General features: G+C 38.2%; 1 protein-coding gene across 1 annotated transcript in view; it reads left to right on the forward strand.

Moving 5' to 3' along the window:
- The window catches only part of csmd3b (CUB and Sushi multiple domains 3b), a gene marked incomplete at both ends in the record, with an annotated part of 310,902 nt that overhangs the window by 206,063 nt on the left and 90,641 nt on the right, over positions 1-14,198 (forward strand). The window contains 5 exons of the mRNA XM_079485065.1: positions 4,284-4,475; positions 7,544-7,670; positions 9,131-9,333; positions 9,417-9,608; positions 10,510-10,648. Of these exons, the coding sequence (XP_079341191.1) occupies positions 4,284-4,475; positions 7,544-7,670; positions 9,131-9,333; positions 9,417-9,608; positions 10,510-10,648 (853 nt within the window). The remainder of the gene's footprint in view (positions 1-4,283; positions 4,476-7,543; positions 7,671-9,130; positions 9,334-9,416; positions 9,609-10,509; positions 10,649-14,198) is intronic.

The raw sequence follows: 14,198 nt of genomic DNA on the forward strand, positions 1-14,198 counted from the left end.
GCCATACATTGTAATGTTGTGGATTTAATGAGGAACACTATTATTTAAACACCTATTATTATTCCACCAATTTGTTAGAATTATCATGAGCTTTGATCACAATTATAAGTAGTACATTCTCCACCACCCTTTGTAAGGGAAACAAAAATCAGCCCAAATTGGGACTTATTTGGATCAAATTCATGATTTGGGGAAATTACTTTACGCATTACTAGCAGGTAGCAAGTATCAGCATGATTAAGGACTCCGGATTATAAGCATGAACTACAAACAACGTCACGTGTAACATAAAACAGTACGTTATTACCTAGACCACACACATACTAATTTAACATACACACAAATACAGTTTAGTATTGGAAGAAGGTTGAAGCAGAGATAAGAAACAGCATGGATTTATGGCAGTATTTGATATTCAGAAGATCAATAGCCTGAACAAAACATCAGTTTCTAATTGGTATAGCACCTTTTTTAAAAGCATTAATGATGCTCTATGCATCCATTAATGATACTTGAATGTCTTGCCCATCAAATGAAAGGAAGTGTCCTGATGCAGTTTGTTGAGGCTTCAGTTGATCTTGGCTGGATGTGATCAGAGAGAACCAGTTGATGCAGAGAGAATAAAGGAAAAGCACCGCCCGAACGGAAGAGGCTATGGTCTCTTTAAAGCTGTGAGGATGTCACATCCTACAGATGTGACTGACCCAATCAGGAGATGGCACATTTTAAGGGAAAGTTAATTGTCTTTGTCTTCCAATATGTGGTTTTTCATTTGCAAGCTGATTGGATGTTCATAGAGTGTAATAATACTGTTGCGAGCAGGGCGGGACGAGAGCCGTAAGGGAAAGGCGCAAGGCCGGGCACGTGAGTGAGAACTAGCATCAGCTGTGCTTGCAACGGTCTCGCATCTCTCACGGAGGAGCTTCGGGAGCATAAAAGGATGAACGACAGGAGTGTATGAGGAGAGAGGACCAGGCCTGGAGTTTATGTTGTGTTTTACGGCATTTTACTTGCGTTTTATTGTTTGTTTATTATATTAAATCTTACGTTACGTTCGCCGGTTCCCACCTCCTTCCTTCTTTTATGGATCTTTGGTATAAAAACTAATATGAAAAGAGTGACCAAAACACAACAAACATTAAGTAAATGCAGCTTATAGTCACCAATCTCTGACTACATATCATCTTGTTTAAATGAGTTACTACAAATCTAATAATTCTACACTACACTTAATAATGGTGCAATGATGAATTTGGGCAGTGCATCCTTCAATGCACTTTTGTTTTGTAAATGCATGTTGTGTAGTGGACTGTGGGTTATGTGTGGGATTTCAATATCCAGCCTTGTTCTAACACTTTTTAAATATATTTGCATTGCCCTGAATCAGAGTTATTAAACGAGAGCCGCATGCTAGTTCAAGTGTGCATGAAACCTCTGCTCTAGTTATTGAACATTTATATGGATTACTGCCTTAGTTCAGTAGTTGTGAGCGGTAATACTTTACTACACATGCAGTTCTCATATCTGTCATACGAGAAGAGCTACAGAATAAAATAAAAATTGCATCACTTGGTGCACATTTCAAATGCAACCGATTCCCTCTGAACTTAAAGCTCGACCGATAAAAAAAAAGCTGTTTAACACAGGAAAGGTGTAACAAAAGGTCGAGAACACCTCAGACAATCCTCTTCTGCTTAGCTCAAAGAGATTATCTGGAAAAAAACCTGACTGTGTCTCCACTGACCTTGGCTTTGTTGGCCCAAAGCCAGAGTTGTGCAGGCACTTGGTCAGAATTCGGTGTGCTTTAAGGCTGCTGTGCTCACAGCGTTGGATTTCAACAAGGTTTTAGTTCCAGTGGGGGGTAAAGTATTAACCTGCTGGTGGGCTATCTCATTTAAAATCGACTAAAACCCTGTCAGTCTCCCATTCCATTCCCCCTGCAGGATTAGCCATTTGAGTGCATAATAAAGGTCATAGAAAGCACAGGTGAAACTGTGCCTCCTCTGGTCGGCTGGGAGTTGTAATTTAGAAACCTGAGAAGGACAGGAAGGGGAATGTAGTTGATTAAAATTGTTTTGTTTATTTGGTTGGCTCGTGGTCTGAACATGTTTTGAAACTACAACCTGTAATCAACAAGCAATCAGATCCGGTTTTAAGATTTGGTGAGATTGTTGCCTCCATCTAAAGTAGAGTTGTATTTCTGTACTTAACAACATGCAAGCCTAATGGTGGTGGAATGCTCATAAACAATTCAAACTTGGTGATATCAATCCAACGGGAGCTTTAATAGACCCTGGATATCCACATTTTGTTTTGGTCTTGAAAACATACTTTTTCAAAAATTGAAGTGAACCAGATTTACTAGTTGAAAGTAATGAAACTCATATAGTGATGTGCAAAAAGTGAGTTTACGGAAGTCAGGTCATTTGCCAGCGATGTTTGCAGAGGTGCGTCTTGTTAATATACTGTACGGCTGCTGAAAGATTTATTATAACAGATTATTTTCAGTTTTCAATGTTCTATTTTTTTTATATGAGTTTAGGCTAAGTTATCAGTTTTGTTTCAATATTTCTCACAAATTTCAAAAAAAAAAATTCTATTTGCAGAAAATTTAAACTGGAGAAACAGGTCAAAATAACATAATGTCACATAACAGAATGTCACAGTTTTAGTCTGTTTGATTTTGTTTTCTGTATTCCTGTTTTGCCTGTGTTCCCTCATTAGGTTCCCGAGTTGTTAATTGAGCCACACTTTATTCTGTTCTCCCAGCCCTGTCTGTTCCTGAGTTCTTTGTCGGTCATTTTTTATGTCTACGTGTGCTTCCTTTCCTTGGTTCTTGAGTATTTATTAAAGACCCTTTGGAATATAATTCTTGTTGTGCGCATTATATATTATAGCCAACACGTTACACATAAAAGATGCCCTGTGTTTTTTTTCAGACCTCAAATACTGCAAAGAAAACAAGTTCATACTCACTTTCGAGCAATACAACAGTAATATTTGTATGTGTATTTGGCAAACGTTCAAACATAATTTTTTATGTGCTAACCTAGATTTTTATGTGCTAACCTAGTCTTGTCATGCTGTCAGTCTTTCACATTGCTGTTGAAATTTCACCAGACTCTGGACCGGATGGCCACAATACATGTAGAAATTCTGATTTCAAATAAAATTTTGTAACGTTCTCTTATTTTTGGTGAATGTTTTTCTCTTATTATCTTGGTTGGAAAATCTATTTTTATCGTGATGTGCTGTATGAAAAAATAGTGACAGGATTTTGAAAAATGTCAAACATTGAAATGCTATGGCACAAAAAGGAAGAACAAATATTTAAGCTTGTGCACTCTACAAGCAAATGTGTGACATTGGCCATGTTTACTCTTTTATACAAAAGGTCAGAAGGCTTTTTATAACATTTTCATATCATGCTGGGATAACATGGATTATCGGGTTTTGCAAACTTGAGTGCATGTTGATAATGCAAAAAGGATGCAATATTTCCTATTCAAATTGTTATTCACATGATATATTTTGTAAAATAAAAGTTTATTTTAACTTTTTATTAGAAAAATGCAAAATAATAGCATTTTCACTGCTGGAATGTTTTGGACCTTATTGTGTATTTTAATGTACATGTTTGTCAAGTACTGAAAAGAAACGTTCTGAATTCAAGATTGTTACCAACTTACCAGTGAAGATGATGAAGTTCAGCTTTGAAAAATGACTTCTTTGGGTTAAATTATGTGATGTGTAATGAGTTGAGTGTGAGCAGCCATGTGTTTTTGGCTATTTACGAGCATTGGCTGTTTAATGATAGTGAGTCACAGCTACACAATTAATAACAGGATGTGTGGCACAGTGAGAGGGTCTGATTATGGCTCCAAATTAACCAAGCACTTCATCTTAATTGTTCTGCCTGCTTAGCAAGGGACCGTCTCAGCCTTCCAGCCCAGTAGGATCCTAATTTCAAATTGTTACCGTTAATGATCAAATTAATAGCAAACTTTTACAGCGTTGCCACCGAGCAGCATGAAAATACCAGGCGAAGGAAATTTCAACAATCATTACAATAATGACCCTCGTAAAGCTGGATATAAAATGTTTTCTTTTCAGTCACACTCTGTATCTAAACTTACTCAACTTATTACGGTGGTCTGATTTGTTTCCCAGATGTAATTTGTCTAAATTTGGAAGAGCAGTTTGCTTCTTCACAGACTTATGGACATATATTTTGTTTATTATATATCTTTAGCCATCCTTTTAAAATATTTAATGCCTTGCAGGTTTTGAGCTCTCACACTGTGAGGACCCTGGGGTTCCCCAGTTCGGCTTCAAGGTCAATGACCAGGGCCACTTCTCTGGCAGCACCATCACCTACAAGTGTGACCCCGGTTATACACTTCACGGCAGCGGTGTGCTCAAATGCATGACAGGAGAGAGAAGGGCCTGGGATAACACTCTTCCCTCCTGCATTGGTAAGCCTATTTACTGTTTATAAGGGGTGTGGAAGATTTGCCTAGTACAAGCAAGAACATTGCACAGTCACATGGACTTTCCCATATATTTTCATTATAATAATTACTGGAGCGATGTAATGTTCTTTTGGTGCATGAAGATTTTTCTTCATCAGGGAAAACACACTTAAATTCGGTTATTGCCTAGTATGCATCATTCCAGTCTGGTCCCTCCTCCGGTTATCATAACTGAGCTTAGTGTTGCTCTCAAACGTTTGTCATAATTATCAGGGGCTGTTGAATAAGAAAGAATATTGTACAGTATTATAAATCTGCAATGGAAATGTTGACTACCGCCAGACAACCTTCTGATCCTAATGTTTACAATATTCTGCCTTATTACAAGAGAGAGCTTTTTCTTGATAAAATACAAATGGCCGATGTTTCTTGGCAAAATTAGTAGTGGCAGAAGCCTCCCGCTCCATCTGTGATTAATGGTACAGATTGGTAATATTGGAGCTGATGCAAGGGGGGTCCCTGTTGAGATATGAAGATGATTCTTCATCAAGCGAGGCACACGAGGGGCTCAGATTGTACTGTGTGCGGCTATTACTTTTTCATTTTCCTGATTAATGGTGATTATGGGGATCCAGCCTCCAATGACTTGAATATTGGTACGTCTACTGACCCCGGATCAGATTTGCTCAATATTAGATTTAGTGTTAATGAGGTCTGATTAAACTCAACGCTCTTTACCAAATTGCTTCTGCTTGGCAGACAGAGAAATAGTACGCTATGTGTTTCAGATTTATTCATGATAGCGCGACAAAGTAGAGTTTTGTTTTTTATATTTTTGTATATTCAATCAGCCTTGAAGTTTCAGGCTGATATTTTTCTCACAGCATTAATAATGGATGCTTAATAATGTGGAGGATATTTCACTTCCTGTGACAGGCAAACTGGGTGGGTCATGCGATGTGACCTTTAGCAAAAGTGAGATATTAGTAGTTAGACATGTCATTCTTTTTTTTTTATTACAAATAAAATATTTAACTGTTTTTTATTCATTCAGGTCCACAGGTAAGGAGCTGAAATTAGATTGTAAGAGAAATTCCAATTCGCCCAATTTCACAGAGGAAGCTACATAAAATGAAGGCAGCAATGCTAAATCAGCAGTCTTACTCCAGCAAGAGCAATAAAATAATCAGCAACTGTTCCGCAGTCATAAGCGCAAGTTGCCTGCGATGGCTTGCCATGTCACGTTGTCATAATTAGGCTGTAAGAGACCGCAAGTTTTTTTTTCCTAATACGAGGATGCCGTGAACTCCCAGCGTATAGTGTTGATTTAAGCGATAGAGCAGCCAATCAGACGTGATTGAGCGATCCTTACCATCCAATGACACGTGATTGAGCCGTTGCCTCGATGAGCAATGAGCACGTTGGGTTGTTGGTTTAGCGAGAGGCTGGGGAGGGATTGGTTCTCGAAGATGCCTCTATTCCGAATGTCTAAAAAAACGCTCTAATGTTCAGATTAATCAAGTCACAATCTGAACCCTGTTATTCAGGCTTCATCGAGCTGTGCGTCCATTGTTTGTCATGTAGATGGTTTATGCAAATGAGGCTCTGTGACAGGAATTGCTGAAAAGGGAATCATTAAGGAATGGTTCATCCCTCCTTGCGGCCCTAACGTTTTTTTGCGAGAGGGAGAAAGGAAGATGGAAAAGAGGTATCTGGAGAAGAGAGAGTGTTATCGGGGGAGTGTCTGCAATTAAAGTTTCCTAATAAAGTGCTTGTGAAAGCCGGGTAATAATGAAGCGAGTACACCGGGCTAAAGCGGCAGGTCTGAATGCTATCAGGAGGCATCAGAATGGACGTGAGGCTAATTTGTTATTGGATTGATGGCGTGAAAAACACCTCGGCTTGTTTTGGGTGAGCTGTGGTGAAGTCAAGGAAGTGGTAGGGAGAACATACAGAGGGCGGCGGAGCACCTGCTGTGTTTTTTAGAACGCGGTCCGCTTGGTTGGCCAGGATATGGATTGTGCAATTACTATGAAAGCAATCCATCCTTAGTTACGGTGTTATTGATGATGTATCATTTGCATCTTTGCATGCCCCAGGTTGCAGTTATTACACTATAATGCATTGTTCGTCACTGTTTGTGTCGGAACAAATTGCCCTTCGGAGACGACCTTTGGGGCGATGTATCCGGATGCAAGTGCTGTTTTGTGCATGTAAAATTTGGGTGTTTTATTCAGAAGCGGCAAATACTAAAAGGAATAGTTCACCCAAAAATGAAAATTCTGTTATCATTTACTCACCTTCTTATCTTTGTTCCGCAATACAAAAAGAAGATAACACAAAAACCGTTGGTCCCTATTGACTTCTATTGTATGGACAGAAATCCAAAGCAAGTCAAAGGGGACCAACGGTTTCTCGTACCAACATTCTTCATAAATAATACCTTCTCATGTGTTCTGCAGAGGAAAGAATGCCACACAGGTTTGCATTGTCAAAAATCATTTAAATGTTTGGGGTGAACTATGCCTTTACGTAACATACTGAATTTATATTTTAAGTTATCATCATATACTCACCCTCATGTCATTCCAAACCTGTGTGACTTTCTTCCTTCTGCAGAACACAAAAAAATATATACATTGGCCCCCATTGCCACTGAGACATTTTGTCAAAATATCTTTTGTGTTCCACATAAGAAAAAGTTATATTCATGGTTTGTTCATCATGAAGATAAATAAACGATGACAACAAATTAATTTCTCTATGAACCATCCCTTTATTGTCTTACCTAGATACAAGAGTAAACCATTTCTGCTAGCAGTGCAAAAACCCAAAAGCACAATGTGAATAAACTCTGGTTTGGACCGAGAGATCTAGCTGCATGAATCACACCGCATCTCATTCTCTGACTGCCCCAGTTATGTTGTACTTGTTTGCCAGCCACCCCTAATTATTTCACTGCTTGCCAACAAATCTTCCGTTGATGTGTTTGTACAAGGGCGAGAGTGTGCAAAATACCTCACGACTGTTTGAATCTTCTTAATGCTTCTCTCTCAACTCTCCTTCCTCAGCCGAATGCGGTGGACGTTTTAAAGGGGATACGTCGGGACGCATTCTTTCACCGGGTTACCCGTTCCCCTATGACAACAATCTGCGATGCACCTGGGTCATCGAGGTGGATTCAGGCAACATCATAAGGTTTCTATTAATATTTTCATTTTTAGATCCCTCTGACGTCAACAGCACATTACCGACGCATAACGGTGAAGCCAAAAGGTCTTTATCTATTTTTAAATCTCTAATGGCAAAGCTTGTCAATGTCTCTTTTGTACAGAGAAAAAGCGACATCAGATGAGTTCATGCTACAATGCAAATCTCTTTGTTTACTGCTCGTACGGCAGTTCTGAGGCCGTACGAGTCATTATGAGGTTTAAAATATAGATGCACTTTAAATGCAACCTTAATCATTTGTCTTCTTTCCAATTCTCTTAGTGGCGAAAGCTTTTTGAAATCGCATATTCATTCATTATTTGTTCATCTGCGGCTGACGACTCAATCAGACCGAACGGCTAAATTTGTTAAGGACTGCGGCTCAGAATGAAAATGCGATTGGGCTTCTCAATTATTAAACCTTGAAGCGTAACATTCATGATGTGATTATCTGACACTACCTACGTCTGTACTGTCAAGGCCCTGCAAAGAATTTTGATCATTTGTTTATCTAATCCTGAGTAATGCTACTGTATGACAGGTTGTATGTAATTGCAATGAGCTCCAAAAGTTTGATTCCACTTGTGACAATGTTTCTACTTTACTTACATTTTCTCAGCATGTACATTTTTGCTGATAACAGAATTCAGATCTCAAAATTTCTTCTGAGTAATGTTTGTGTTTGTTGTATTCCTTTTTTGTTAAAATGATGCTTTAAAGACTTCACAAGTTTCTTGTCACAAGTTTCTCATCTTTTATTCGAAAGAGTTCATACTGTAGTCAAAATCTAATCAAATTGTCCAGAAAACAAAGAGTTTGAAGATTTCATCTTCATTTGACAGCATACAGAAACGTACCGTTTCAATATAAAAAATACGGTAACACTTTACAATAAGGTGCTATTAGTTCACGGTAGAGAAAGCATTAGCTAACATTAGACAACAATGAACAATTTCTTTTTTTCAGCATTTTTTAATCCTTGTTAATATTTGTTAGTGTCAATACAGTTATTCATTTTAGTTCATGGTTCATTAACTAATGTTAACAGTGACAACGATTGATTTTAATCATGTATTAGTAAATGCTGAAATGAACGTAAATTAATATTAATAAATGCTGTAGAAGTATTGTTCATTGTTAGTTCATGTTAGCTAATGGATTAATTTATTGTTAACAAATAGCACCTTATTGTAAAGTGTTACCCAAAATTCTTTAAAATCCCTAAGCATTTTGTTTATATCTACATAAAGAAACAAGATTTTCAGTGTAGACTCTGTAAGGTGACGTGCTACCCTGCTGTTTGATCGGCTGTACGTTGTGAATAACAATGAACGACACACCTGTTCTGTGTCAGAGAATCCTTGGTTTCGATTGCTGTGTACCATGCATCTAATGAAGCGTGACATGTATGACCAGATGTGTACGTGTGTGTAATTTCATATCAACAGCCTGCAATTCCTGGCCTTCGACACTGAAGCTTCACACGACATCCTGAGGGTATGGGACGGTCCCCCAGAGAACGAGATGTCTCTTAGGGAGGTGAGTGGCTCCCTGCTACCCGAGAACGTCCACAGCACCCTCAACATGGTCACCGTTCAATTCGAGACCGACTTCTACATCAGCAAGTCTGGATTCGCCATTGAGTTCTCAAGTAAGAACTCCAGTTTGATTGACAGTACGTGATGACTGTTCTTTTTGCTGTAATGGATTAATTGGTTCAATATGTGGTTACAGGTTCAGTGGCGACTGCCTGCAGGGACCCAGGGGTGCCCATGAACGGTAGTCGTAATGGAGATGGCAGGGAACCCGGAGACACCGTGACCTTTCAGTGTGATCCTGGATATGAACTACAGGGAGACGTGAAGATCACATGTATACAAGTGGAAAATCGCTACTACTGGCAGCCAAACCCACCCGTTTGTATAGGTAAGGGATTATATGGGGATTTTGGATCAGTTGGAATTGATGTTTTGCTTTGGATATTTTACCACAGCTACACGAAAGAAGGTCAGATGCGACAAAGACATTTTTAATCTTCGATGTTGAATATATGAATTCAACCAATTGTGTCAAAATGACGGTGATGTGATTTTAAACGTTAGAAACAGTTGAGAAGTTCACATCATCAAAGACTGGACAGGCCAACCTAAAAAGTTTGATTTGATTATTATGTACATACTTTATAGGGTTATTTTTATTTTAGATAATAGTTTGTCAATCATGTAGTTTCCCCCCCAAAAAAACGAAAAAAGTGTACATTTATATTATATATACCATAAAACATGAAACAAAGCCTCATACATGAAGTATCTTTTTTTTTTTTATGATGGATTCTGTAATCCATTTTAGAGGCTTAGTTAATTGATTTGTAAGGCTGTACGTGTTGGCAATAGAACTCATGTCTGGAACATCAAGGAGTTTTTGATATTTTCAGGACCAAGGGACCAGACACCTTTGAAATTTCTTGTCATCACCCTGACATAAAAGTGTGCCCAAATTAATGAAATTTTGAAATTCAGGTTTCTTTCAAAGAGAAACTGCTTTTTGGAAGAGGGGAACTGAAGGTGTGGAGTTTTAGGCTTTTTCTCTCATATTCTAAGTAGCTGTCTTCCTCTGTTTCTCATTCTCATGTATAAGATTGAGGTTCCTCCGAGGAGAGGAGCTTAAGAATTTCTCAATGTCTCACTCTGTGCATGTTCTCCGCAGAAGTCTTCCTCTTGGCTCATGCTGTGCAGATGTTCGGGCCGCATGTTTTAATAAGAGGCGCTCCTCATGTGTCACTAATGCCCATATGCTGCTCATATGAAACCTCTGTGTTTTCCACCAGCTCCGTGTGGAGGCAATCTCACCGATTCCTCTGGGTTTATTCTGTCGCCCAACTTTCCTCATCCATACCCCCACAGCAAAGATTGCGACTGGCTCATCGCTGTCAACTCTGACTATGTCCTGTCTCTTGCATTCATCAGGTAAATATATGGCGTTTTCCTTATTATTTAAATATTTATTATTTTCTTTTTTTTCTTTTTTTATCAGTGGTATACAGAAATCACAGTCATACAGCCATGAAATTTTAGGGTCTAAATCTAAGTCTTACATTATTATAAATATTATGTATAATCATCGTATTTCCTTTTAATTATAAACTGTTTGTATATATATATATATATATATATTTTATATATATAACGAAATATGCATTATATTGAAAATATAAATATTTTTCTCATTCCTTTTATGCAATGCCAATTCTTTTATTTTTTAAATCTTAATGCTGTTTTTGCATGTTCATGTTCATTTTCAGTATATAATGTAAATATAATAACATTATATAACAAATATAATAAAAGTGTCTGGCTGGACAAAGAGTATGTATAAAGTGTGGATTAGGCAGGAATGTCTGTGTTTGTACAATTTTGTGGCAGTCCGGTATGTATTATCGGATTTGGACATCCGTTTGGGGGGTCCAAATGTCCCCACAAGAATAGTAAAAGCTGAGATCCATCTACAATAAGGGGATCCCCAAAGCCAGCCATCCCCGCGAGGGCAAACAATGTTTTTTTTTTAAATTGCCAAAAGTTTTCTGTGAGGGTTAGGTTGAATGATTGAGTTAAAATTATCGAATCGAAAATGATGTCCATTAGGTTATTATAAAAACAGCAGTAGTGTATGGCAAGTCCTCACAAAGACCAAAACAAACAAACGTATGTATTTCTACTGTAGTGATGATATATAAATTTAGCTCCAGTCAGCCCAGCACAGCATGTATCTTCCTTATTACAAAACTCCGTAAGATTGTGTCCTGCCATCAGGTTTATAAGCTCCTCTCCATATGCCCAGAGTGACCCTCGCCTCCAGGTTCACTGAAATTTATATTTTCATGTAGCCATCATCACCGCCCTCTGCAAATGTGGTTTGTATACTCACCATGAAAGTTTGTGAATGCAGGCAGTGCGTCCGCTGTTGCAAGGTTAATATGAAATCGACCTGCCGTTGTGGTGGGGTCAGTGAGTTTTGAAACGTGGGTGATGAGAAAGTAAAATGCAGTTGTCGGAAATGTGCTCACTCATACTGTTAATATCTATAAACTGAGTTAATGAGTTCACTAAGGCTGCTGCGTCATAATGGTGAATTCAAAACCATGCGCAATAGTCTCCTTTGACATGGCCGCAGTGGACATGTTGAGTAATTATATAGTGGCGCCTGCTATCACTGTCTGAATTAAAATGCATTTCATGTCTGGGAGAGATAATGAGCCCAGCTGGAATTCTATGCTCATTTTGTCCGTAATGAACCCGATGGTATTTTTTCAACTCGCCTTAAAGGTGTAGCGCGGTGTCTTTGCCCTGAGTGATGTGACCAATTAGTATAAAAGCAAGGTTGATAAATTTCCTTCACAGTCCAATCATGTCGCTAATTATGTCCATTATTCATTAAGCCATCGCGTGGCGACGCTGGCGGTGCTACCGGGGTTCTCCTTCAAGGCAGGGTCACCGTGGGGTTAGAGTGCTGTAGGTGTTTGACGGTTGCTTTGGCCCACCCTCCGTGTTAATGCTAATAGCATCACTAGCACGCCATTCCTTTCTACCTGAATCAAAGTGTGTCATGAGGGCTTATTTCAGGTGTGAGGACGTGGAATTTTAATCAGCATCTGCGCACTCAGTCAGCGGAAGAAATGCTGAGGCTTCAAGGTTATTATTGTTAATGAAAGACATTGCGAAGATGGTACTGTATATCCAAGAAGATGCATTACAGCAGAACACATCTAGGAGAATGTGTAAATAAACAAATGTATAGGTGTTTGCAATTTTGTTGTAGAGGATTTCAACGGGATATATTAAGATAAAGTTAATTATTATTGCGTAAATCAAAAGAAAATATTGCAATGTAAGTCAAAATAATAAACCAGCAAAGTAGTTACTGTAAATAACGGTGCAGCTGGCTCTGTGAAATGTCTTTAGTTTGATAGCTTTATAGTGATAGTTCTCCCAAAAATAAAAATTCTGTTATCATGAGACTGTTGCACCTCTAAACTTTCCCTTCTCTTCTCTTTGACTCATCGTCCAAGAGCAGTCAGTCTTATGACAACAATAACTCAAAACCAATCTGGCAGTCCTCCAGCGTGTCAAAATGTACAACATTTATCACAACAAAATCTGCCATTTGAGGCCGTTTTGAGTTTGCTTACTAATATTTTTTCAAAACCTTCTTACCTAATATCAGGAGCCATACATCAGCCCCAAAGCGGATGATAAAGAACTTGGTTTTAACTCTGTGTCATTCTCTAGGTTGACGTTACATCTGAAGTAGGAGTAAAGAAGCATGCTGGAGGTCCGCCAACAGGGCAATGTCTCAAACAGATTTCTAAGAAATAGTTCTCATTCGGTTCCAACTCAAAGACTTTCATTACACAGTCCATTACTGGCTTCTTATCCTTTAAAAAAATCTGCAGTATGAAATATGCCCACAACAAAATTAGAAATGAACAATACCCACACTCCACCCTTCCAAAAAATGCGACCTGCATTAGCAACATTGCACTTGTAAAGCCAAACTCTACGGTTTCTGCTATCCTCCTGATTACCTCAAAAATAATTGTTTTCTGATTGACAGCTACAGAGAGTATGTCGGAAAAAAAACAATGCATCTGTTTATCAAAAATTAATAGCTTTTTTTAATGTCCTATCCCTTGTATGAATTATACAAACCAACCCCCTAAGCACTGTGACGCAGTGAAGTGTGGCACGCATACTTAGCATTCTGCATAATAAAAAAACGAAACCAAACTCTTATTTCGTCACAATCCATCTCATGCAAATGTCTTCACTGATGGGTGTGACCTTATCAGTTTATCAGTGTGGCGGTTTTGTCTCTGAAACCTCTGAGCACAGCAGATACATGCCTTTTAGATGCTTTTTTCTTCTCAGGTTTGAACATATTGCTGACGTTTACCTAATTTATAGATCTTAATGGAGCACTGACATGCAGGCCTGTTGTTCTATGCACTGTTAATAAGCATGTGTAACAGATGGGCGTTGTCATAGTTTTTACTCTAGTTTATATTTCTTATGGTAGGTTTATTTTTCGAAAATTAATTTATGCATGGGAACATACCCTAACCTTTTGCCTTTTATATCCATTGGTTCAGGAAAAAAATATTCATTTTATTCAACATACATGAGGCTTTCGTGACTTCAGTAGCAGGTTATGTTGTCAAACTGTATAGGGTAATGCATTCAATTACATCTTTAAAAACACATATGTGACAACTTACCCCAATAGAATGTGACATAGTTACAGCTTCAAATCGTTAAGTCAAATAGTTGATATAATGTTTGCCTTTGTTATTTAACACCAAAACCCAAAACCACTTCTAAAGAAAAAGCACATTTGTACTATTTGATATTGATAGTTTCAAAGATATACATGTAGCCGTTGATAATTATTCAATACCGTATATCTGCTCTGTAACTTTATTACTTTGTGCTGCCTTCCCCAAAGGTGACTTCAGGACAACTT

The sequence above is a fragment of the Barbatula barbatula genome, assembly GCF_947034865.1.
Source record: "Barbatula barbatula genome assembly, chromosome: 21".
Classification (NCBI taxonomy): Eukaryota; Metazoa; Chordata; class Actinopteri; order Cypriniformes; family Nemacheilidae; genus Barbatula; species Barbatula barbatula.